This window comes from Takifugu flavidus, chromosome 4 (assembly GCF_003711565.1).
Source record: "Takifugu flavidus isolate HTHZ2018 chromosome 4, ASM371156v2, whole genome shotgun sequence".
Lineage (NCBI taxonomy): Eukaryota > Metazoa > Chordata > Actinopteri > Tetraodontiformes > Tetraodontidae > Takifugu > Takifugu flavidus.
In genome coordinates, this window is record NC_079523.1 from 2,502,323 (window position 1) to 2,525,587 (window position 23,265).

Consider the following 23,265-nt stretch of genomic DNA (forward strand, 5'->3'; position numbering starts at 1 on the left):
ATCCTGCTAATGGGTCCCGACCAGTAAACAATAGAGGGATCAGGATTCCAGAACAACAGTGGAGGGTTGGGTTTTTTCCCTGAAAGCAGCTGAAGTTGAAAGGAGCTTCATCGGCTTTATTTCCTTTGCTGCAGCAGTTCCCTCCTGCAGGCGTCTGAAGCTGCAACTGTTGAAGCACCAGCTGTTGTCTGAACAGCCTCCAAACTCCTCCGCGGAGCCACATGGATCATCCCGACCGACCTTTCAGCTTCATGCTTTATTCAGCGTCTCTCCCTCCGACACTGAATTGAAATTCCAGTGTGATTTACGTACACCAGCCCGGGCCTGTTGGGAGACTTTAGCATGTTTAAATGTTTTATCACCTACAATCCATCTGAAACAGTCTTGTTTATTACACTCCTTTTTTTTAATAATGTAACTCCACAATGGTAAACACTATAAACATTTGTGCATCCGTATTTTCTGCAATACTTTCTGAGGAAATATATTGATTGAATGTTGTTCCTTTTGCTAAAAAAAGCAAAAAAAAAACTTAAATATACTGCACATGTGTAACAGATCTGCACTGTGGTCAAATATTGGTGGTTACGAAAGGACCGAGAGCCAATTTCACTTGTGTTTTTGGTCAGAGAGAAGATGAATCTGGGGATAAGCAGCCGTTCTAACCTGGAATAATGACTGGAGGGTCTTCAACCCCCCCCTCCATGGCCACACGGAGGGCTGATGGGATCTGAGCTGTAAAACGCCAGCAGAGCTTCCAAAGACCCGAGGAGGAACTCTGTCACGGCTCCTGGAATGCCTATGTGGATTCCCTCTAGCTTAGTCCAGAGGTAAATGTGTAAATCCAGAAATGAGGGGGGGGTCATTTCAATTTTTAAAAGACAAAAATGGGAAAACACCACAACAGAACCTTAAAATCCTCGCAGCGCTTGACAATTACTACAGACGCCTTCTTTCTTTTTAACTAAGAAGTGGCAGGTGGACGCTCGCTCCAATATGAGGGGGTCTTTGTAATAAAAATTCTGTTTAGGGGGAAGTCCGTGACACACGACATACTTCTCCAGGGCTAAAAGCAGATTGACGACTTCGCCGGCCGAGGTCAGGCGTCCCGGGTGCTGGTCGTAGAGCGGGTGGGTGGGGAGCAGCGGCTGCTTCTGGACCGTGATCTTATAGTAGAAGCCCGGGTCGATGATCACTATAGTGTCAGTCATGGTGGAGCGTTTGGAGCACTGGATGAGCTGCAGCTGTGGGCCTTGCACCATTATGGCGTACCAAAGGATTGGCAGCACGGTGGTGCGTAGAGACTGGAGCAGCTTCATGAGCTGGCTCTCTGCGTCCGCGGCGCTCCCGGCTGGGACGTCCGCCAAACTGAAGGTTTCCGTTATCTGTGCAAAACAAAACCCGGGATGAAAAGAGATGCTGAGAAAAACGAGAGTCGTCTATGAGGCTTTTCCTGTTCTGCAATATTGAGGTTAGCAAACCAGACTGTCACAACATTAGGTTCCAACCAGGGTGATAAACGGCCGCTTGCTTTCCTTAAAAGTGCAGTTCTCATCCTGGTTTACACATCTGCCGTCTTAACAAGCAGTTTATTTCAGATTTGTCACTGAAATATGCGGGAAATTAAACTTAGAGGGTGTTTGTGTCTGATGAAATGTCAGACTAAAGGAACATACTTTGGGGAATTCCTCCTTTTCATCTTCATCAGGATGCTTGGGACTGTCTCTGACCGGGTGGGATTTTTCTGCATCCCATCTGCTGAGGTGCTCCTGGAATTATATCATTTTAAAGCTTAAACTCCAACTTCTATTATATAATCCAACGCACAAGAACTGCTGAGCAACAGAACTTTACAGTCCATCCACGGGGAATGGGGAAGGTTTTCTGAGATCCTGACTAACAGAAACATACCAGCTCGGAGTCGAGGTGGTTGACTTTAACGTCCTTCTCGGGTAATCCGTTCTTCTGCCCAGAATCCAAATCATTCACAAGCTGGAAGAGTAAAATCAAGCTGTCATTTCACCAAGAGACCTTAAATGACAACACAAACGCGTTCACAGTCTATTCTGACCTCTTTGGACGACTGTTTGCTTCTCACATCGGTTTCAGTGGGGGGTCCAGCCGGTTCCGTGCTCCAACTTATCTAAGAATCAAGCACCAACACATGGAGCAAATGCTAAATATTCCTGGACATTCCAGCAGGCCAGGAGACCGTGGCAGGAACCCACCACTTTAGAGTTGCTGTTGTCATCTTCATTGTCAGTCAGGTCCAGACCAGAAGCCGCCCCTTTATTTTTCTTGAATGTCGACTTGCGGCTGTAGGTGTAGTGAGGCCTCGGCCTGCCCGGCGGCGCCGCGCCGTCCTGCTCGCAGTCATCTTGTCCCATCTGGAAAGGCAACAAGTGTCTCTGCCAGATAATAAGCACAGGAACATTTAAAATCCATCTCTCTCATATAATTACTGCATGAAATAAACTAGTGACTTCATGGAAATGAGTAGGGTTCTACCATTGCCTGTCTCTGACACTGACGTAATCGGCACTTCTGTCGCTTCTTATTGCTACCACCGAATTTGGGTTTGTCTATGCAGAAATCACATGTGCCACAGTCTTTCCTGCATAGACAGGCTTTACATTCTCCACAGGATCGCCGCTTTCGCTTCTTATGCCACTAAAAACAAGAACAGATCCTAAATCATTTGATTTGATTTTATAGTAGAACTTCAAATTCTGACAGGTCAAAAAAAAGAACAATGGATGAGATTCCGTTAGCTATGTAGGAAGAGGCCACAGCGGCCGTGACCCAGGAGGGGCGCGGCGCCGTCGCCGAGTCCGTATCGGTGGCTGGAGGAAAACTCACGTCCTCGTCGTCGTCCGTCGACACGTCGTCTTCGTCGTCCATGTCCAGGCTGAGCGAGAGGTTCTCCGTGTCGCTGCTTTTAAAACTCGGGTACTGGAGGAGGAGACATCGGCGGTGAGAGGGGGGAAGGGCGGGCTGCAGCGGCTGGAGGTGGATATCAGAACGTACCTGCGGGTCTGTGACTTCAGCCTGTAAAACAAAGTGCTTGTTAGAGTTTGAAGGTCTTATGAGTCAAAGCTGCTGCGGAGTGAGCGACACTGAGAATCCAGCGCACGTTTCTCATGAAACAGCCCGGTTTTAATCACCTTTAACCTCACGCCATCAGTAATTGGGTCAGGACTGTCGTAACTCATCTGCTGGAGGAAACTTCCGCTCCCAGAACCCTGTTGGATCAATTAAAAGAGTCTTCAGCTGCCTGAGGAGCGTCCGGACGTGGCGATCGGGTGTCCGTCCGCCTACCTTGCGAACGGGACAGATGCATTTGCGTTTTCGACACAGACGTCTCCGGGACTCGGGGCTCTGCGTCCCGTGTTTGCAGTTGGCGCACTGCCCGCAGTTCACCGTGTTGTGGCAGCCGACGCACTGACCACACGGGATCCACTGGGAGGGAGGAGAGGTGAGAGTCAACGACACCGTTCGTGCACGCGTCTGCACGCTCATCCAGCCTTAAAGGCACAGTAGCTGCATCATTTAGGAACGTTCCGGGAGGTGAAGCGTGACTAATGGGCTCCTTGAGTTCCATGAAGACGTTTGGCCCCCACCCAAGAGGCTTCATCAGTTCCAGCTGACTGTTGGGAGAATGTTCCAGACCGCCACCCTGTTCCTGGCTCCTGAAGAGGAGAAGAACCTGGAACTCCCCAACAGTCAGCTGGAGCTGAAGCCTCTTGGGTGAGAACCACCAGGACCTGGATGACTGAGAACCTTCAGACATGATCCAAGGACGGTTTCAATGGTAACTGAGCAGGACCCAGCTGATCTTCATCACTGTTTACAGAGGTGGAGGGTGAGTTTCTGTGGAACCTTAATCCCTGAGCTGGTCTTCAGTTCTCCTCTCGGGTGTGTAGGTCAGACAGTGACAGCTGCATCGTGCAGTCAGACGTCATATTACGGACAACTGGAGAACATCTCAGGGGGTTCTGACAACACGTCAGGGTTCCTGAGCCCACCACAGCTGGACCCCGCCTGCTTCGGGTCAACGGTGTCGTGGGAACGTTCTGAACCCGAGCCGATTGTGGTTGAGGGTGCGAAAATAAAGCGAAAAACGGGGAAGGCGTTACCTTTCTGAAGCGAATCATGGGATGCTCTTTATGCTTAGATGCTGCTGGAAGAGGAAATAGCACAGCTGTCACAGGTGGCCGTCACTCTGCCCGGCCTTTCATTCACGGATTCTCTGAGAACAACGCAAAGGCAGAGCGCCACATACCCCAGCACATCGGGCAGCAGGGCCGCTTCCTCTGCTTGTCGTACCAGGTTCCTGTGAAGGACACGCCACATTTGGCACAGACCCTGCAGACAAACACACGGCTCAAATCCTCCCTTAATCACCCCGAGGGCGTCGCCGATAAGGTCTGAAGCGTAATAACAATAGACTCACAGGGTTTTGTCCTCTGACCCAATTTCTCCATTAATTGAGGGGACAGGCATCCGTCTGGACGATTGCGAGAAAAGAGGAAGTTTAATTTTATCTTCTGCGGGTGGATAGCGGTGGCTGGAGTCCTGGTTGCAGTGGTTTTTGGCTCCCAGGCTGGGAGTGAGTGTGTGGAGGGAGTCGGGGGTGTCGGCGCCTTCGTCTCGCTCCATCCAGCTGGACTCTGAGGAGGAACGCTCCCGCGCTTTCCTCTGATGGGAAGATGAAGAAAAGTGTGAGATTACAGTGTGTTTGCCCCTTTTTCTGCATTCAGGGGGGCGACATGAAAGGAAAAAGGGGTTGCTGTTGCGCAACATCGGACGCTAAAGCAACGGAATGATGAATCAAAATCACGTCTGAATTATTCTGCACGTCAAAGACAAACGGTCTAATAATCATGACGTTAACGATACCTTTCTGGTTCGGCTTCTTATGGGTGGTATTTTGCCGTCCCAGAACTGCCCCGTCTTGTAATCAAACGTCGTCAGGTCAAGGATTCCATTCAGAACTGACACCAGCTCCACTCTGCTTCTAAAACGGTCACCGTGGGGACTGAAAAAGACAAACACACACACACACACACACACACACACACACACACACACAGAGTCCATCAGTGCTCAGGTGCTTCCCAGCATCCCTCCTGAACTGGCCCGTCCCACAGGATATACAGAACAAGGTGCTTCCTGCCCACACGGACGCGTATTTACCCCATGTAATACACGTCTTTCTGCCCCATGCTGCAGCCCGAGCGCCGGACAACTTCCTTCCGTTTCCAGCCCTCTCCAAGCACGGGCCACTCGACCCATCCTTCGTCCGGATGTGAGCGCCGACGGCGGGGAACGCGGCTGAATTCAAATGAGAAAAAGGGGGGAAAAATCTCATGAGATCTCGTCAATACTGAAATCACAGCGGAAAAGCAGAGCTGCTTATTATTGGATAAGAGAATTTCAGCCTCGAGACGGACAAAGACTAAAACAATCACACGACCCCGACATCTCCGCCTTGCATCATCTTACGCGGCTGTAGTGTGAACCTACTGAAAGACCTTCTTGTAGGCCTTCTCGCTGCCGTACACGCTCTCGCTCCGTTCACTTTCTCCTGCCACACTTTCCTCTTCTGGATCCTTCTTGCCAATGCCGTCAAACTCCTCGTCCTCCTCCAGAGGCTCGAACCAATCAACGGGGGCCTCGTCGAACGCGGCCTTTGAGTCCTCCATTTCCTCTCCCAGAATTTCCCGGACCGCGACTGAATTGGGGCGTTCCGTTTTAGGTTGTGAGGGTTCCATTGGATCCTGAGCTGCTTCCTCTGAAGTGGATCCATCCTCAGTGTTGTCCTCATCTGTGATTTCTCCCAAATCTTCCTCAGGTTCCTTGGAAGGAACAGGACTCTCAGGTTCTTGGCTCATTGATGCACAAACGGACCAAGGTGTTTTTTCTGGAAACAAGCCACAGATGCTCTAAATGGCACCTCGCATCCCATTTAAAAGGGTCATCAGATGCATCACGCACTTCTGCTCCGGCCTGAAGGCTGATGAACTGCAATTACCAGTTCCCTTAAATACAAAGAGGATGAAATAAAACATGTCCAAAACTAACAACACAACTTACTGTTTAGTGGTCGAAACCGTGTTACCTACGTTAGCATTAGCGGCCCGTTTAGTCATATGTGCGTGCATGTGTCGTGCACACATCCCAGCGTGTTAACACATGCAACCTTAAATCACCTTTATCGTGTTTGGTTTTACTGATCTTAACGGTAAGTTTAAGGAAGAGGACAGCATGTGCATAAGTATCGTGTTAGCAACACTAGCAAACTCAACAGCTGGAAGCGGTTCTGGTTCTGAAGCTCATTTTTACACTTTTCGGATCTAGGACCTCAGAACAAACATAAGCAGCGTGGTGTCACGCTAGGCAACACTTACCGGTACTTTAGACAAGCAGAAATGACATTATAAATATTGATTCTGCAGAGGGTGGAAACCATAGCCTCGGTTAGCCTTCCACCATGGATGCTACATCAATATTCCATCACTCTTTTTCTGTTTATCATTGCCGCTGTAAAAATGTTTGTCTATTCATTCACATGGGAAACAGAAACAGCGACGGAATGATTTTTCTTTCTTGGCTTTGGTCTGTTACTAATAAGAGAAGCTACTTGACTCTTTGGAAGACAGCAAACGGAGCTAGCTAACAACAGGCGCTAACGGAAGCAGTGGTTGGACAAAGGAAGGCTAAACACAAAATGCATGAAAATAAACTCTGACCCCGCCTATAGGTTGGGCTGCCAACATGTGCGTATAGGGTGGCTCAAAATACGGCCCTTTTTAGGTATAAAGCAGTCATTAAAGCCAATAACTGTGTCTTAACGATTTTAATAGTCGCGGGTGTTCAGCGCTGCAGCGGCTCGCAGGGAATCAAGGTTTTTATTTTTCCTTTCTGGTTCATTTAATATTTGCACAGGCTCCTAATTTTGCGTTGCTGAGCAGCTTGACGGCAGTTTTCACACCAAACCTGAGTTCTTGCAATTGTGTCTTCAGTCCTGAGGGGGAAAATCTGAAGGAAAACTGCACATATAGTCAAATCTTATACTACAATCACTGCCAACTTTTCTTGCTTGTTATACAAGTCCTCCCAGTATTCCTGGCCATTGCTATACTGGTTAAATCCTGAACCGGCTCTCAAAAGACCCAAATGTCAATTTCAGGCTCATGGCACAATCGTAATCTATTGGAAATGAATAAGCTGCCCAAAGGGCCGCTAAAATGGCTTCAGCTGAGCATAAAATATATAATAAAACACTTTTGCAGAATAAAAATAAATATACCATTATAAAAATACATATACTTAAAGAAAAAAAAACAATTTTAGCAAATTTGTGGTCGCCAAAAGGGAAGAACGGTGGTGTTGCAATTCGCATCGCCGCCGCTAGATGTCAGGATTCTACCTGAGCAGCGTCACCTTTCAGGTAAGATGAATTCTGTCGGCTGTTGTCCTGTTTAACCGTATAGAAAAGCCTAAATTATGATAAAGTAGCAGATGCATCACTGAAATACACTTTTTCTGCGCAAATATAGGTTTTATTCAGGGTCACCATATCAAAAACAGCAGTATTTCATAAGCAATAGTTCTACCAGATCGATAAAATTATCTCAATTTACATCTTAAAGTTAATTACACAAAGCTCTCAACATATATGCTTGGGTAACAATTCCGTTTATGTGTCTGTGGTCGTTATTCTAGACACCTGAAGATGAAACATTGTGCCGCACACTAGTGCAAACTGGGCCTGTTATCTCTCTTTGTTGCCGCGGAGATCAGTGGTCAGCGGGTCGTGCTGGATGGTCTGATGCAACATCAGGGCAAGCAGACCCGCTCTGTTGGTCATGGCCGTTCTGACGTTACGCTCCTGCTCGAAAAGCTCGTCCAGCTTGTACCACTGTGGACCAAAAACAGGATCGGTCGCCATGACACCCCCATGACTCCTCCCGGAACACGGACAGTTGTCCGCCTACGTGTCCTTACCACTCGGACCCGCTCCAAGTCCACTTCTGCCCTCCGGAGCTTCTCCCAGTTGTAATGCTTGTTGCATTTCCTCTTGGAGACCCGGCAGAAATCTCCCGTCAGCTCAAAGACGTTCTTCACCAGGGGACACCCGCAGACCTCATCCACGGAGACCTGGACAGGACACAGGAGACGCAGCGTAGAGTCCCTCTCTCCTCACTCAGAACTGATATATTGTAGCCTCCGTACGTACTGTTACGTCAAGGTTCATGACAAGCACAAAATAAAGAGTGTAGAGCTGAACTTTTTCTGACCTTTGGGTCTCTGGAATGTTCTGGACACAAAACCTGAAGCCTCTTGCAGTAGGTTTTGCTTTGGGGGTTGTAAACGTCGCAGAAGAGCCTGGTCGCTCTGCGGGGGGGAAGCAATTTAAAGGAGATTAAGCTTCATTTAGATGCTAAATGTACCCACCCGTAGATCAGAGGATTTCTTCTTCTCACCCTTCTATCCGTGTGGGATACATGGAGCCAAACGAGGTCTGGCTCTCATACTGTCGAGACACGCGAGGAGACGTTAAACGACGTTAGGAGACGCTAAACGTGCGTTTGTGTCGCGCTGCGTGCTTTCAGCTCACCTTCGCGTAGCATCGCTCCATGTGCCGCAGCGCCACCTTTGGGTTGACGGGGTGGCTGCAAGACACGCAGAAAATCTGCAGGTCCGTGTCGTCGCTGTCGCCTTCGTTCACCTGCGGGGAAATGGAGGCGGCGTCAGCATTCCCGGCTTCCGCGGTTCTCGCGGAGAACCGGCACGAAAACGGTTGGGAGCGAGCGTTCACCTCCTCGTCCTGCTGCACGTGCTGCTGCTTGGCCTTGGCGATGATGCCCTCCAGCTCGTGGAAGCGTCGCTCCATCTCGGTGAGGCGCAGCCGGGCGTTCTGCTGCTCCCGCCGGATGCGTTCCAGCTGCTTCTTGCCGTGCTCCTCGGCGATGCAGGGACTCTGCTGCCACTGCTGGATACGCTGAGGAAGGATCTCGTAGATGCGACTGGAAAGCATAAAAAAAGGTTGAGAACAGACGTTCTGGCGCCAACTCTTGAGTTAGGAAGAGGTGAAAATAGGCGCTCGTACTTAGCAGCTAATTTCATGCCGCAGTCCTCAGAGCAGTATTTGGAGTTCGGCCTTGAAGCCGCCATACAGCCGGGCCCCAGACACTGACGATGCCCCGTGGTGTCCCGCAGCTCACCTTTCTCTCCATATCGGGTTCTCTCTTTGTGCTTCTGTTTCTGTTTGTGCCGACGTGACTCCTTCTGTGCGTTTTAAAAGGAGCAGCGTCCACTCACCAGTCGTTGCGCAACAATGATAATAAACGAGGACGCGGCGCTTACTTTCTTATCGAACTTCTTTTCCCGCCTCTTGACGTGCTTCACCTTCACGGCTTTCTTACGCAAGACTGGACTCAAGTACAGATCATCGTCTTCATCACTTAGATACGTCTGTGTGACAATAACAGGAAATATTGAGCCAAAGATGGCGAACCCGAATGATTGGGGCTGGATGAGTGTTAGGAGAGTGCGCGTCTGTACCGTGCGCAGCAGTTTGGTGTCGAGTCCTGCTGCCTTGTACTGCTGGTAGAGTTCGAGCTCACTGTCGTAGTCGTCAGAGTAGCGTCTGCGTCTGTGGTAGGAGCCGTCCCTTCTTTCACGAGAAGACCTTTCTTCTTCCTTCACTCGCAACATTTTCTACACAGAGAGGTTGAATGTTTGGTAACTCCGAGAACTGGCGGCTTCAAACGCGCGTCAAGGCCAAAGTGCTCTCACCCTGGCTCGGACCACGCACTGCCGAAACCGGCACTTCTGTCTGATTTTGTTGGGGCCTCCAAACTTCTTCATGTCTTTGCAGAAGTCGCACTGGGTGCAGTCCTCCGTCCTTCTGCAGGGCTCACACTCGCCACACATTCTCACTGACCTTTTCACCTGGGAGCCCTCAAACCATGAGTCCACTTTAGTGCTTTAAATTCCAGAAACACAAACAATGCTTCAAAACAGATTTCCAGCTTACTTTCGATCCACGTCGCCTTTCACTCCTGTATTCTGGAGTGCTCGGAGTGCTGTACTGTCTCTCTGGCTCCGAGTCCTTCTCCCTGGTTTTCTTCGATCTATACTTTATTTCCAGGGAGGGGTATTTATCTGATAGCAGACGGAATAAAATTGCAATGTCTTATTTGTAAAGATGGTCATAGATGGTTAGAGATAAGCCATTTTGAAATGTTAGGATTTATTTTTCATCACCTCTGCATCTCATGCAATACCATTCCCGAATGGCCTTTGCCATCTTCTCTGTAATGTTAATGCAATGGCCATGGAACCACTCATTGCAATTATCACAGCCACTGTCAGAAGGAAAGAGGACAAATCAATGACCACTCATGTGACCATATTATGACGACATAACAATCAGCGTAGGGATTTGTCACCATCCCCAGCGTTGACTTACATCATGAAGCAGTTGATGTCTGGCTTCCTGCAGATACAGTACAGCGGCGCATTCTCCCCCTCCATACTGCTGGTCTCGGGCCCCGGTGCGGGCTCAATGTCAGACAAATCACTATCCTAAAAGGACCAGAAAGAAACCACACACTATGCTGAGCAGTATACTATAAAGGCGCTGTGGGACACATGTATAATGGATTTAATGATCATTTGAGCTAGTTTTTCTTGTTTTGTGGTATTTTGCATCTATGCACCAAAAAGGATTTAAAAAGGAGGAAGTCAGTGCGAGTTTCTGATTTAGAAAGGCCTGGTCAAACAGCAAAATTTTAAGAATAAAACATTTTATTAAGAAGTTGGAGGACATGAAACACTGGACAGACTGAATTTTAGACATAAAACCTTAGCTTAATTACTTTCATCGCAAGTTTTGTCCCTTGAGATGTATTTTTTTTACTTAAACTATGGTGGGAAACAGAAAAAATAACGAGAACATCCCAAATAAAATGCACATTAAGTTAGTTTGCAGATTTATAAAGTTTACGCTGCTAAATGTTGGAAGCTTAGCTTAGCTAGCATAGTCAGCTACCAGAGCTAAATTACCGTCCACGTTTATTCTTAACTAAATTAGTTTGGAGTTTCATAAAGTATCCACAAGCTATTAAAAACTGTCGTAACGAATTCAGCGTCATATCAAACACACTAAATAAAAAAATTGTACAACAATATAAACGCTAAATTAATCGCAACTCTTGTCGGTGGAGGGTTACGGCGAAGTTACGGATGTGCACTTGGTCAATTACAGAGACTTAAATGTTCCCTGTTGTAAGTCCCAGTAAAACCTAGAAAACATTTTTACCTACCATTATTTCCACGCTGTATATGTTTGGAAATATACTGATGTGCAAACAAGTATCTTGCTGTGCTCAAAAGCTAAAGCTAACGCAGAATCTGTGTAAACACAGTGGTATTTTTCGCTGAAGATCGTCTAAATTCGTTCTTTTTCGGAAAAGCGGGGGCGCTGATTGGTCGCCGTTCTTCTTCGTTTGTTAAAGAACAATATCCACGAATTGTATGTCGACATCTATCGGAACACATACGTACTGCGCTTATTCCTATGATTTTCTTTTCATTCTATGTATATTTTTGTTCGTCTATTTGCAAAATACTGTAGTTTTATGCATGATGCACCTTTTTGTGTTATTGTCCTGGGTGCGTGCGTGCGTGCGTGCGTGCGTGCGTGTGCGTGTGTGTGTGTGTGTGTGACAGAGAGAGAGAGAGCGAGAGAGAGAGAGGGAGATAATATACTGTATGCTCTTATTGCTCTGCTGCTGCTGACAGCACTCAGGACCCTGGGGGATCAACATTTTTTTGGAAAGTGAGTATATTATTTATATTTTAAAGCTCTTGTCAGCCAGGCAGAAGGGAAAAAAGACAGTAAGACTATGATTGAAAAGACAACTTATTATACAATACAATGTTTTAAGGAGATACTCCATTGTGGTTATTTAATCATACTGCTCTAATTTTCCTTTCTTTAACCCCAATAGTAAAAGACAACCTTAATATAATGATGTGAACCACAAACTATAAATTGAACTTACTGAATTATTCATATTCTAACCATGGTCTTACATTTCTATCACTTCTCTATGCGGTTATGCTGCCTTTCATTCCCATCGTAAAACGGTGATTAATAATAAATAACTTCACTACAATTTCCTATTGTCTACTCACCAGTAATGCTATCAAACCTCAGCTGCACGTTTGGACTCTTGAGTCTCTGTGGTACAAGTTTAGATTGAATTTTAATTGCAGTTATTCAGTAAAATACATGTGTTTTTTAATATATGGATGATGTTCCATTATAAAACCCTGGTAATTAAAGTAGTTGAGATAACAGCACACTGTTGGGAAAATGTTCCATCTTCCTCACTATGTCATACAAGGACAGCTGGGATTTAAGAGACAGTCACCATGGATACCGTACCAAATTCTGAAGATGAATTTAGCTCTCTCACCATAGCTTCCAATGTGTCTCTCACACCCAACGACCCCGTCATGGCACATCCTACAGGTATTTAGATGTAAATAATGGTTGGTTGTTTTTTTTTAAATTAGGTGGTTCTAAAACAAGTTGATTTACTTGTGATAGGAACGGGAATTTCTGTTGAAATGAACAAAACCTGTGGCACGACGAGGGCAGCGTCGGTCTGTAGTTCAGCGTCTGTTGTACCAGATAAGACGGCCCCTCGGCCAGGTGCCCGGCCGCCATCGCCCACCGAGGTCGGCGCATCCGGGGAAGAGAGTCCGTCGCTCACGTCGGTCAGCAGAAAGGCCGAGAGCTTCAAGTCGACCACTGCCGACACCGAGCCAGACAGCGAAGGTAGGAACATTTAAATGTTGTGTACGGTCTCACCGTCCCTGTTTAACACTGAACAGGAGTTTCACGTTTTCTTTCCGAGAACTTTGCGCTGCGATTCTGCTGGCCTGCCTCTTCTGCCAACCTCTGGACTGCTTACTGGCCACGGTCCGAGGGTGCAACAGCTGGATCTGCTCTCTTTGCACCTCGGCGTGCGGCTGCAAGTCCAGCAGCCTGCAGCCCCTCGTGGGGGTCGGCCACCAGTGTGACCCGTGCGGGTGCGTGGGCCCTCACTGCTGCTCCGTCTGTGACATCTGCAGGCAGACCACAGAGTGCCTGGACTTCGGCATGGAAATTTCCCAAATGCTTTACCACTAATGAGCAGAACGTCACCCCAACACAGGGACTTTAGGGAAACTTTTATTTGTTCAAATCTTGTGAAAAAGCCAACTTGTATGGACAAGACACAAATATGAGCTCATGGTTAACAGTCAGTATTAGCGCTTGAGTATATGACAGGAAATAAATAGCTTTGAACACAGGTGGAAGGACAGCGATATTGTGAGACCAGAAACGATGCAGTCAGTAGCGACGAGTTAAGCTAAAAAACAAAAATGGAGTGGTCATTATAAAAGTGTTGAAACAAGCTTAAAGATTAAAGTTCCCTTACTTATTGTCATGTTTAAACAGATCACATAATTCAATAACTTGGAGCACTGCACTGGGGAGCAAAGAAACACTCAAGGCGTCAGTGTTTAAACGTCACTAATGCCGAAGGTTTTCCTTTATGTACATATGATCAGCTGAAGACGCTTTCTAATTGCTGTGATTTTGTACGGAATAAACATCGTAAGGTCAAGCAGGTTATTCCTTAAAAGTGAGGCAAATGGTTATGTTGATGAGGTCATTAAAAATTGATGTTTGAATGAGCACGGATGCACTGTAATGCCCGGAAGACCATCAGATTAATGAGCAAATCGCTGGCAACACATACACCAATTAGGAGAAGTTGCTTATCAAACTATTATTGGGACACTGGAAAACGCTGTGAACTACAGTACTGAATCGATAAAATTGCTCTGCTTTTCTTGTGCCGTCTTGCATCGTTTTCACTCAACACGTGAATCTCAAAAATAAAATGCTGATTTTTATTTTGCAGCTGTGCTGGAAGAAGTCTTGCTTTGGCTAACTAGCGGCAGCAGCCGGTGATTTCCTGCTGCTCTCAAGGTTTATTCCAAACGTCATGCAACCTGGGTGTAAACTGTCCATTACCTGTGATGCACTTTTTAAAAAGAAGACATAAACTCTCTTAAGATGCATAGAAGTCACAAAATAAGGTGCGATAAAATTGCTCAAAATAAAATATCCTTATTTACAAAATGTAGAAAATATTCCACATTGTGCCAATTGATTTTAACAAAGATCCCTTTTGTAGCTGCTGGTGAAATAACTCAACCATCGATGAGCCCGCCACTGCTAATAATAAACCCTGATTTGACTCAGTTAAAATATATTTCTATAATTTCATTATAATTACATTATAATTTACTTTGTGTTGTAATCTCTTAATCAGTTTATAAAGCCAACCAGAAAAAAAACTCACAGCTTTCTTCCCTAACGACTACATAAAGCTAAAATTATGTCCCTCCTCAATCTCAAAGACTTAAAAATAGTGTAATATTTTTGTTTCTTGGCAGTTTAGACTATTAATGTAATATTCAATATTGCATTTTTGATAGGATTGCATGTATAAACCTGAATATGAACACCTGACCAGCGGCATACACAATTATTTAGGGCCGTGCGGCAAACTAATCAACGTCCACGTTAGTCTGGAATATAAGTCGGTACCTACAGTGTAAACTATAAATAGACTCTTAGACATTATTTGAGGATCGGCCACACTACCTGACGTTTTCTGTCCCTACGGAGACTTTCTGACCACCACTTTCTGACCGCCATCACAAGTCCTCGTCCATTTCAAAGCTGCTGCGGCTGCTGGTTTTAGAGGCACCCGGTGACAGAGGAGAAAACAGGGGCTCGCCTGTCCTATCTGGGGACAGGGCACACCCATCGTCCATGAGAATGTCTCCCAAGCCAACGTCGGGGTAGAGCGCTGACGCCGAGCCGTCGTCTAGTTCGGCGAAGCTCAGGCTGCCCAGATCCAGGGGGCTGCTGATGGTACCGCGGGCCGGGGAGTTGGAAGATGGCGGGGACAGGAACGAGGCTGGCAGAGACTCCCCGATGGCTGCTGCACCAATAGCGAGGAGGTTCTGGGAGGAGGTTCCACCTGCGCTGGGAGTCAGAGACTGGCGGCCCTGAGGAACCTGCTGCTGATGCTGCTGCTGCTGCTGCAGGAGGGTCGGATCAGAGGCGAGAGGCGAGGAGATGCTGCTAGCTGAGGGGAGGCCGTGGAGTCGGGCCTGCATTTCTAGCTCCTGAAAACAACAGCCACAGATTCAACACAGAGGAAATAAAACTGCAGAAGACTGTAGTTCCGAGAATATAATGTGGTTCAAACTGACCTGGATGCGTAGCAGGAGAGCGTGGTTTGCCTGCTCAAGCTTTTTCTGACGCATCTCGATGTCCTTGGCTCTGTGCTGCTCCTTTTGTAACTTCCTAATGTAGTCAACTGACGCCTTCAGAATGGTGCCTTTGTTCCAACGCATCTCACTGTCAGCATTGCGAAAAAGGAAGTGACAAGGGCGAAGCGAGCGGTTTTCTGTTGCTGCCATGACTTCGCACTTTCCACACTCACGGTTCTGATTTGTAACACAATTCAGCAAAGAACAAAGACTTTTATTTGCATCTGTCAGACTTACGGATCAGTGGATTTGGGTATCATGGTACCCAGCTCCTTTATACGGTCATTAATGTTGAATCTTCTTCTCCTCTCAACTGCAGACAAGCATGAACGACAGGCGGAAAAAACACTCCTAAGTTTTTCAGGTCTGGTATTTGAAGGCAAAGAAATCCATCAATCAAAAGGGGCAGATCTGCACGGACTTACTGAGGTTATGGTTGTCTTTCTTCTGCCTTTCTTTCAGTAAAGCTTTCGCATCTGTTTCTGAAAAACAAAACCAAAAAAAAACCCATTAATTGTAGTAATTACCATTAACTCCCTGATCATAACAAGCATCAACGTTACTATACCTGTAATTTCCCTTTTAATCTTTGGCAGATCAGCAGGACAGGAGTTACTGGCAGTCAGAGTGGGTGCTGCCATCCCAGGGCTGTGGTAAACATCCAGCAGATTTCCCGGGAGCTGCAGGGATGCAACATGCTTTGAGTGATATTTTCAAAATGGTAAATAAATATGACTCGTTTGATTATTAAGAGTAGCACATCACATATTCGTGTTTCTCCATATTGCTGGTGCACAGCAGAATTTCAAAGTGAAGGTTTAGCCTGGTAAAAGGCTCCAAAAGGTCCAGCAAAGAATCCTAAAACATTTTACCTCACTGCTCTTTTTCATTTCTTCCAACAGCATCACCATGATCTTCATTTTTTTTTGGCTTGGCAGCCAAATGTGCAGGAAGCTGCCAGTTAAAACCGTCCGTTTTGTAAGCACAACCCTCTCTTTCTCTCACTTCAGCCTTCCTCGTACTCTCTGCCAGCTTCACCACTCCCACCCAGCAGTTTTGTAAAGAATAGTGACCGAGTGCCAAATGTGTAGATTTGCTTCTACTGCTTCACAATTCCTCACAAAGAAGCTCTACCTTCAAACTGGACTCCGAGCAACAGCAGAAAGGACACACGTGGCATTAACTATTTGCCTTACACAGCTAAATAAAAGAAAGGAAGAAAAGGGGAAGAGGGAGAAGTGTTGCGTTTGTGGTTGAACGGTTGAATTGGTTTTCCTACCGTGCTGGGCAACTGAAGACCTGAGTCGATCAACGTGATGATGTCATCGTTAAAACTGGATTCAAGACTAATGATGTCTTCAATCACATCGTCAATCTAGATAAAGAGGAAACATGTTAACGTGTGTGACAGAAACTGGGTCCACATTCTGTCTTTGAATCACATTAATCTACGCTCTATAACAGCTGAGAGCTAACGGTAAACAGATAGCCCGACGATCCCAAAGACCCGGCTGCATTCAGCTGGGGGCTTTCAGCTACAGGCGCAGTATTTAACATCCGATTGTGGCAGCAAGCCAAGAGGAGATGAAGGAGGCATGCATCACCGCAGTGGGACCTTCTGCCACATCAGTGAGGAGCAAACATGAAAGCAATTAGGCTAGGGGTGAGCCAAAAGTTACACATTAAACTTCTAAAAAAAACCGAGGAGGGAAACCGGTGACAAGGCGGAATAATCAGTTTTACCAGAAAATCAGGTCTACAGTCTGGAAGTGAAACAATGGGCAAACCACTTGCATAAAAAGTTTCCGTACTTCCTCCTTGTTCGACCCGATGTTCAGTTGAGCCATCGGACTGTTCGGAGCACTGCTGGCAGCCGGGGCAGCTTCAGGGGCTGAAGTGGACTGTTGCACGGGGGACACGCCCAGAGTCCGATGAACCGCCACGTTCCCCAAGGTGGTCGACAGGTACTGCTTCACCTGCTGCCTCTGGGCCTGCTGGATGTGGTACTTTGTGGGATTTTCCAAATGGGTCTGCACCTGAATATTTTGAGAAGAAATTATTTTTTTCCTCAGGAGCTCAGCACACACCGAACAAAGGGGATTTTAAGAAAAAACGTTGTTCCAAACCCTCTTACTTTTAGCACCTCCACAGGCACCTGTGCAGGTGGGGGACGGGCAGCATTCTGGGGCAGGGTGACAGAGATGGCTGGAGTGGTGTCAGCTGGCCGGAGCTGAGAAGCAGAGGCCTGCTGCTGCGCCTCGCGCCTCTCCTGCTGCTGAGCCTGCTCCCTCATCAGCTGCTGGCGCAGCAACACTCTTGACGACATGGTTGAAGCAGATATTGAGACCTAGGGATGGAGCTTAAGACAGGAGAACCTTTTTAATGCCACACTCTAAAACATCTGTTACTGTATTATAAACCTAATATGAACAAAATGTATGGTATATCCAGATAGCAGCTCCTCCATTTAATCCTAGAATTGGTTCCCAGTGAAAGTCTATTGTAAGTTTGAGAAAATCTAATTACATGGCCTCATTCACAAGCAAGACTGCGATCATTACATAACAGCACATTCTTTTTATTATGCCACTACTCTTCACTTTGTTTCCAGGCAAATACAAGTTTAACATTACATTCTGATGGCATTACAAACCAGATAAAGAGATTATAGGAACTGTGAAATGCTGTAAAATCCAGAGTAGACACCTTTTTACAGGGTCAAACACCAAGTGCAAAAGAGTACCTCCCATATAATAGTTTATCTATTCTGAAGGTTTGCACCCAGTCTTATCTCTATATTAGCTGTAAGGGATGAATTTCATAATTTTTAAAAAACCAAAACAATTTTAGATTAGTGTATACCTTGGTAAATGCCAGAGACATTTCTGGTTTCTTAAGATCTGTTCTAAAACAGCAAACATAGGGCTCGCTTGAATGTCAATCTGTAATTTTATTTTTATTTCCGATTAAAACAAAAAAGATAGGTTAAATGGGCATTTGCGTGTAGCTGTCAGGGGCTCCAGAAGAGCGTCGGGAGTTCGCAGTTTGACACCCAACACCTAATGCTAACGGGCCCGCATCTGTCTGAATTAGGACATGGACCTAAATTAACCCAAATAATTTAACCCAGAGACATTAAACTATAACTTCTGTCAAATCGCAAACTATTGTCAACTGGAAATTCCACGCCAAAAAGCAAGTGAATAAAAACATGTGACTAAAAAAAAAGAGGAAGTTACAGTTTAGCTAACTAAGCTACTAGCGTCGGAATGCTAACGCTACATAACAAGTTAAATAGTGCGTTCGAGTCAAGATAAACAACATACTGTGAAAATGGGTTCGTTTGATGGAATCACAGGCAGAAATCACCCAGTTCCTCCGTTTTCTTCATTTTATGGTCCGCTAACACAGGTAATTCCTACAGTCGTTAGTCATCGCACGGGATTGTTTATCTGAGGCAGGCGGAATGAAGTCATCGGTCGTGGGTCACCCGGAACTATTTCACTGCTACACACAGCTTCAAAACTCACCGGAAAACGTTGCAGAACCATTGCGCAATTCGCACTGTCATTATCATTATCAAGTAGAAATAAAAGTTTTTAAAAAATAAATAAATAAAGAAAATCCATTCCAGAATTAATAATTTAAGATGTACTTTAATTACAATCTGAAAATTAGAAGTCCATTGCAGATGCGAAGGTGTCCGACAGCTTGGTGGCAATTTTGTCTGCAAACGTGAAAAAGAAAGGTTCTAGATGAAGGCTTCATCTTAGCCACATTTCAGGGGTCAATCACACAGAAAAGAAACTTTCACACATGTTAACAGATCAGCATTTACACCACATGGTCATAAACTATTATATGAACTCAAGAAAAATAAACCCAACCATTTTTTTCAGCAATAAATGATGTAAATAAGGTATGGTGTCGCACATTTTACTAGTGAATGTTAAAGAAACCAAAGGAGATCATTAATACCCCGTATGCACAATTGAGATGAATATCTATACCAACCTGCTCTTTTCTGTTGCTTTTTCCTGTTTTTGTTGGCGGCCAGGAGAGCCTGACCCTGCTGGAGGGGATCAACATCAACTATGTCCCTCAAACGAGGAGCTCTGGCTGCTGCATCACTTGCAGGCAAATCTGTTTTTGACTTGTGGGATTTTATTTCCACTGTCATTGGACCAAACTATTAGAGAAACAGAAAAGCACAGTGAGTGACAGTTTATGACCGATTTCAAGTTCACAATCATTCACACTGAAACAAACATATGAGTTGGGCGTTTTCCCACCTCAGGGTCCCGTTCATCATCCATAGATTCAGTTTCATCTTTGATTTCTGGGTCTTCCAGGGACGCTCCCGCCATTCCCAATGCGGCGTGTTCATCGCTTTCTGTCATTCCAGTAGTTTCCATGCAGAATCCCATTTGAATATCAGGACAAGACGACTCTGAAACACAGTTGTGTTAACATTGGAAGATTGGAACCAACAGTTAAGTTCGGTTTATCTGGACAACCTGTTCAGGTTTTTCCTACCTGCAAGAACTTCCTGATTCCCCTTTTCCAGCTCATCCCAGTCAAAGGCTTTACCCATCTCCGTGATGATTTCAGCGCTGATGTGCGTGGGAAGGGTGTGTGTCTCTGGAGGGTGCGTGAAGTAGCCGATCCTGCCACTAAATAACAACTTAAAGTCAAAACCCCATCATCATATTTGCCAAACATTCACCAGATCTCATTTCCTCACCCGGTCCAGTCCATAAGCACGCACTTAGCTGCCTTATCAGTGTCAGGCAGCCCCCCCTTTCTCAGTTTGCCCTGCCGCCTTGCAAGCAATGACAAAAACTCCAGCGCTGTGTGAAAGTCTGGAACATTGTAGTGCTCCATAATCTGTACCAAAAACGAATATTTAATGCCAGTTTGGGGCGAAAATGCCACAATTCAGCCCCCAGTTTAGTGTGTGTGATTTGTTAGTGACTCCAGTTAACGTTGATTAATGTTGCTATGATAATTACATGCTTACAGAGCAGTTAACTCAAAACAGGCAACACAAAACACTCACTATTCACCGTCATAATAAACAGATTCGCCGTCACGTTTCTCTACAGCTGTTGTGGAGCGGAGGCCTTGCATACCTGCATCTTGTTGCAGCGTCGAAGGATGGCTTCAACAGGAGGGAGAGGATCTACCAGCTGTTCAATTTTCACACAGTTACGAAGAATCATGGCAGCGTCGGTGGTTGAGGTCGCCATGACAATGCCAGGGCAATCCAGAAGCTTGATGTGTTTGTCCAAATGCACCTGTTGAAGGCACCTGAAATCCAACAAGCCTTTTAGAAGAGCAGAAGGCCACAAATGGGTCTCGGCAGTCTTCCGGGCACTTACTTGGTGACGCCAGGAGTGGCGCCAACATTACAGGCGCGCGCTCGTTTCAGACTGTTGATCAAACTGCTCTTTCCCACGTTTGGGAAGCCTGCCGGGGTAAAGCGGGGAAACACGTCACTTTGAGTGACAGCAACGCAGCCAGAGTGAACGAGAGGCTTACCCACAACGCCCACAGTGATGGCGGTCTTTATGTCCAGGTTGCGACAGTAGTTCCCGAGATGTTTCATCAGGCAGTCTGCGCCGACACAAGCGCTGCTGCTGAGAAGCTCTGCGGTCGCTTGTGTCACCGGCACGTTGCTGCGTTTCTGCTCATCACAAAACGGTACGAGCGTGAAATTTTCTGCCGGGGTTTTGGATTTTAATCATTCCTAAATAAATAGATAATAACTGGGCATACCAGGTTCTTTGTCTGTTGCTGGGTGGATGCTTTAAAAGCGACCGTTGGAAACTCGTTCCGAAGATACCTAATCCATTTTTCCACAATGTCTTTTGACACCAAATCTGTGACCAGATCAAGAATCACCCGTGTCAGAATTTGCGCAGGGAACAATTCATAAAAAACATTTTATTTTGTCTTACCAATTTTGTTAAGCACTAAAACAATTTTTTTGTTGGCTCCACTCTGTATTACTGCCTGTTCAACCTGAGGGCATCTACAGCCAAGAGGGTCACGTGCATCCAATACTTCCAAGATCACGTCGGATGCTTCAATTACCTGTGAACAAAATAATACACTATAAAAAAACCTATTAAATTATGTGTCTGTGCGCATCCGCACAAAAAAATGCCACCAAATCTCTATTCTGGACCGAGGTTTGAAAGGTCTGAGGTGGAGTCCTACCTTTTTAAATTCCCTGTAATATGCTTTTCTTGAATTCTCATTTTCAAAATTAACATGCTTCTCCAAAGACTGCATATCTGCTTCCTGTGAACAGAAAACAAATAAAGTAACAGTAACTACTACAAAAGAAGTGTTGAACACAGCTATAAAAACAAAGGCCTTACTGATTATTACTAATATCATGGAAAAGAAGTCCAACTAATAAAAACTGGTCTGTCTGCAAGGGCCAGTCACAAATTACTGCCACAATCATATCAAGAAGCCAATATTAAATTAGGAGAAAAGATTGGTGAAACGGTCTCTCGCATTGCTAGAGGTGGTGAGGCTCATGTAACTAATATCCACAAATGTCAATGGTGTTGAGTAGTTTTACAGTAACATGTTTGTTCAGGAGAAATCTTTGACTTACCCGCTGTTCAAACTCTCTCTGACGCTGTAAGATGTCATTTTGAAAGTTTTGCAGATTCCTCCTCTTCATCAATTCTCGCTCTCTGGATAATTTTTGTTGCTCCTGAAGGTGTTGAAGCTAAATGGAAGAGACAGGATGGAACATTGGTTAACCCCAAGTTAACGCACAAAAACTTAATACACGAAGATACAATCAAGACTAAATAGTCACTCTTTGTTTTCGCGTCTCTTCTGGATTTCTTTTGACGTGCTGCACAGATGAATGCTCAGAATTCTTGGCTCTCCCTGAAGCTTCACCCTTTCGCTCATCTGCATTCTATAAAAGAAAATGGCAAGTTTAATAAATGGACTTATTTTAGTTTTGACCTTACGGGGGTGCTTTTAAAACAAGTGACAACTTGATAACTAAAACAAGAAACGGAAAACTTGATGATGACTTCATCGGGTAGTAATAAATGCATCTTTTCTATTCATATTACAGTTATAATATGGTGGGTTTTATTCACAATTAAAGATACTCTGCACCAAATTACTATAACTACCCAGAGTTTGCGTGTGTTAGCCTAAAAAGTTAAACATTAGCGGGGTAATGTTAGCACTAACCTTAAATTTCCCAAAGAAGCCGAGACGCTTCGCTCGTTTTTGTTCTGTAAATTTAAGGAAAACACAGAATCACGTTAACATGTTGAATAGTTGCGAACGTCAATTACATTTATTAAATAAAGATTTTAAAAACATACTAGCTTTCGACATCTCTCCGCTCTGTGCGCTTCACGTGTGCAAGAGGAGGACTGACGTCTCCGACAACATCCGGGTGATGTCAAAATAAAAGCACAAGGGAACACTGACTGGTCCGAAAATATTCTTATTCTTCATTAGGAAAAAAAATTAAATCCACCGCAGTTAGGCACTGATGCTGTAGAGAGTCAGTGCGGCATCAGCTATTTTAGAAATAAATAAAGGACCTTTAAATGTCAGGATTTGAAGATCCTTTAAGACAGTAAGAAAATTAATCAAGTCATTTTAATCAAACCCTACAGCCCAGTTCTGGGCAGAGAGGTTTTTTTTATTAGTGGACCGAGAAGAGAGACTGTTGGGATGCAGAGGATGTGATGGGCTAAACATGTGCACAGTTTTATGCAGTGCTCAATAACTTGAATGAAACATAGGAGCCTATTTTATCCAAAAGCTTAGTAGTAGCCAGTTTTAGAATTG

The 23,265-nt window shown here is 45.5% G+C and overlaps 5 protein-coding genes across 16 annotated transcripts; 1 reads left to right on the forward strand and 4 right to left on the reverse strand.

The window, feature by feature from the left end:
• Positions 1–384: 384 nt before the first annotated feature.
• On the reverse strand, positions 385–7,186 carry mbd1b (methyl-CpG binding domain protein 1b). Of its 7 annotated transcripts, XM_057030762.1 has the most exons (17): positions 6,411–7,127; positions 5,527–6,041; positions 5,197–5,334; positions 4,900–5,038; positions 4,454–4,698; positions 4,283–4,365; positions 4,137–4,180; positions 3,319–3,459; positions 3,165–3,242; positions 3,028–3,048; positions 2,860–2,952; positions 2,509–2,670; positions 2,229–2,408; positions 2,072–2,143; positions 1,912–1,992; positions 1,677–1,769; positions 385–1,385 (listed from the first exon to the last, which is right to left on the reverse strand). In XM_057030762.1, exons 2-17 carry the CDS (start codon positions 5,892–5,894, stop codon positions 912–914), a joined length of 2,412 nt encoding a protein of 803 aa, XP_056886742.1. In that variant the 5' UTR covers positions 5,895–6,041; positions 6,411–7,127; the 3' UTR covers positions 385–911. The 7 variants fall into 7 exon arrangements, with proteins under 7 accessions (XP_056886742.1, XP_056886741.1, XP_056886740.1 ...); XM_057030761.1 differs by having other exon boundaries at positions 2,229–2,387; positions 2,860–3,048; positions 6,411–7,186; XM_057030760.1 differs by having other exon boundaries at positions 2,860–3,048; positions 4,137–4,177; positions 6,411–7,175.
• Positions 7,187–7,543: 357 nt separating this feature from the next.
• Positions 7,544–11,495, reverse strand: cxxc1b (CXXC finger protein 1b). Of its 2 annotated transcripts, none has more exons than XM_057030770.1 (14): positions 11,337–11,495; positions 10,481–10,596; positions 10,276–10,376; positions 10,046–10,173; positions 9,805–9,960; positions 9,571–9,726; positions 9,373–9,480; positions 9,116–9,294; positions 8,825–9,032; positions 8,624–8,734; positions 8,490–8,539; positions 8,304–8,400; positions 8,011–8,163; positions 7,544–7,924 (listed from the first exon to the last, which is right to left on the reverse strand). In XM_057030770.1, the coding sequence occupies exons 1-14, from the start codon at positions 11,337–11,339 to the stop codon at positions 7,778–7,780; spliced, it is 1,713 nt and encodes a 570-aa protein (XP_056886750.1). In that variant the 5' UTR covers positions 11,340–11,495; the 3' UTR covers positions 7,544–7,777. The 2 variants fall into 2 exon arrangements, with proteins under 2 accessions (XP_056886750.1, XP_056886749.1); XM_057030769.1 differs by having other exon boundaries at positions 9,805–9,969.
• A 230-nt stretch (positions 11,496–11,725) lies between these two features.
• On the forward strand, positions 11,726–16,250 carry si:dkey-245f22.3 (uncharacterized protein LOC492819 homolog). Of its 5 annotated transcripts, none has more exons than XR_008950159.1 (4): positions 11,726–11,851; positions 12,423–12,550; positions 12,629–12,859; positions 15,740–16,250. XR_008950159.1 is itself a non-coding variant. In XM_057030779.1 (4 exons), exons 2-4 carry the CDS (start codon positions 12,451–12,453, stop codon positions 13,211–13,213), a joined length of 606 nt encoding a protein of 201 aa, XP_056886759.1. In that variant the 5' UTR covers positions 11,730–11,851; positions 12,423–12,450; the 3' UTR covers positions 13,214–13,993. The 5 variants fall into 5 exon arrangements, 2 of the variants coding, with proteins under 2 accessions (XP_056886759.1, XP_056886758.1); XM_057030779.1 differs by lacking the exon at positions 15,740–16,250 and adding an exon at positions 12,939–13,993 and having other exon boundaries at positions 11,730–11,851; XR_008950158.1 differs by lacking the exon at positions 15,740–16,250 and having other exon boundaries at positions 12,428–12,550; positions 12,629–13,993.
• tfe3b (transcription factor binding to IGHM enhancer 3b) lies at positions 13,243–18,921 on the reverse strand. The gene is made up of 9 exons (XM_057030772.1): positions 18,747–18,921; positions 17,555–17,779; positions 17,232–17,456; positions 16,700–16,795; positions 15,989–16,100; positions 15,846–15,902; positions 15,658–15,733; positions 15,361–15,508; positions 13,243–15,273 (listed from the first exon to the last, which is right to left on the reverse strand). Exons 2-9 carry the CDS (start codon positions 17,744–17,746, stop codon positions 14,797–14,799), a joined length of 1,383 nt encoding a protein of 460 aa, XP_056886752.1. The 5' UTR covers positions 17,747–17,779; positions 18,747–18,921; the 3' UTR covers positions 13,243–14,796.
• A 135-nt stretch (positions 18,922–19,056) lies between these two features.
• gnl3l (guanine nucleotide binding protein-like 3 (nucleolar)-like) lies at positions 19,057–22,899 on the reverse strand. The gene is made up of 15 exons (XM_057030771.1): positions 22,791–22,899; positions 22,654–22,697; positions 22,262–22,366; positions 22,052–22,168; positions 21,643–21,726; positions 21,381–21,516; positions 21,199–21,302; positions 20,962–21,106; positions 20,802–20,889; positions 20,553–20,730; positions 20,165–20,307; positions 19,957–20,093; positions 19,713–19,870; positions 19,435–19,609; positions 19,057–19,147 (listed from the first exon to the last, which is right to left on the reverse strand). Exons 1-15 carry the CDS (start codon positions 22,801–22,803, stop codon positions 19,095–19,097), a joined length of 1,680 nt encoding a protein of 559 aa, XP_056886751.1. The 5' UTR covers positions 22,804–22,899; the 3' UTR covers positions 19,057–19,094.
• Between the last annotated feature and the right edge of the window lie 366 nt (positions 22,900–23,265).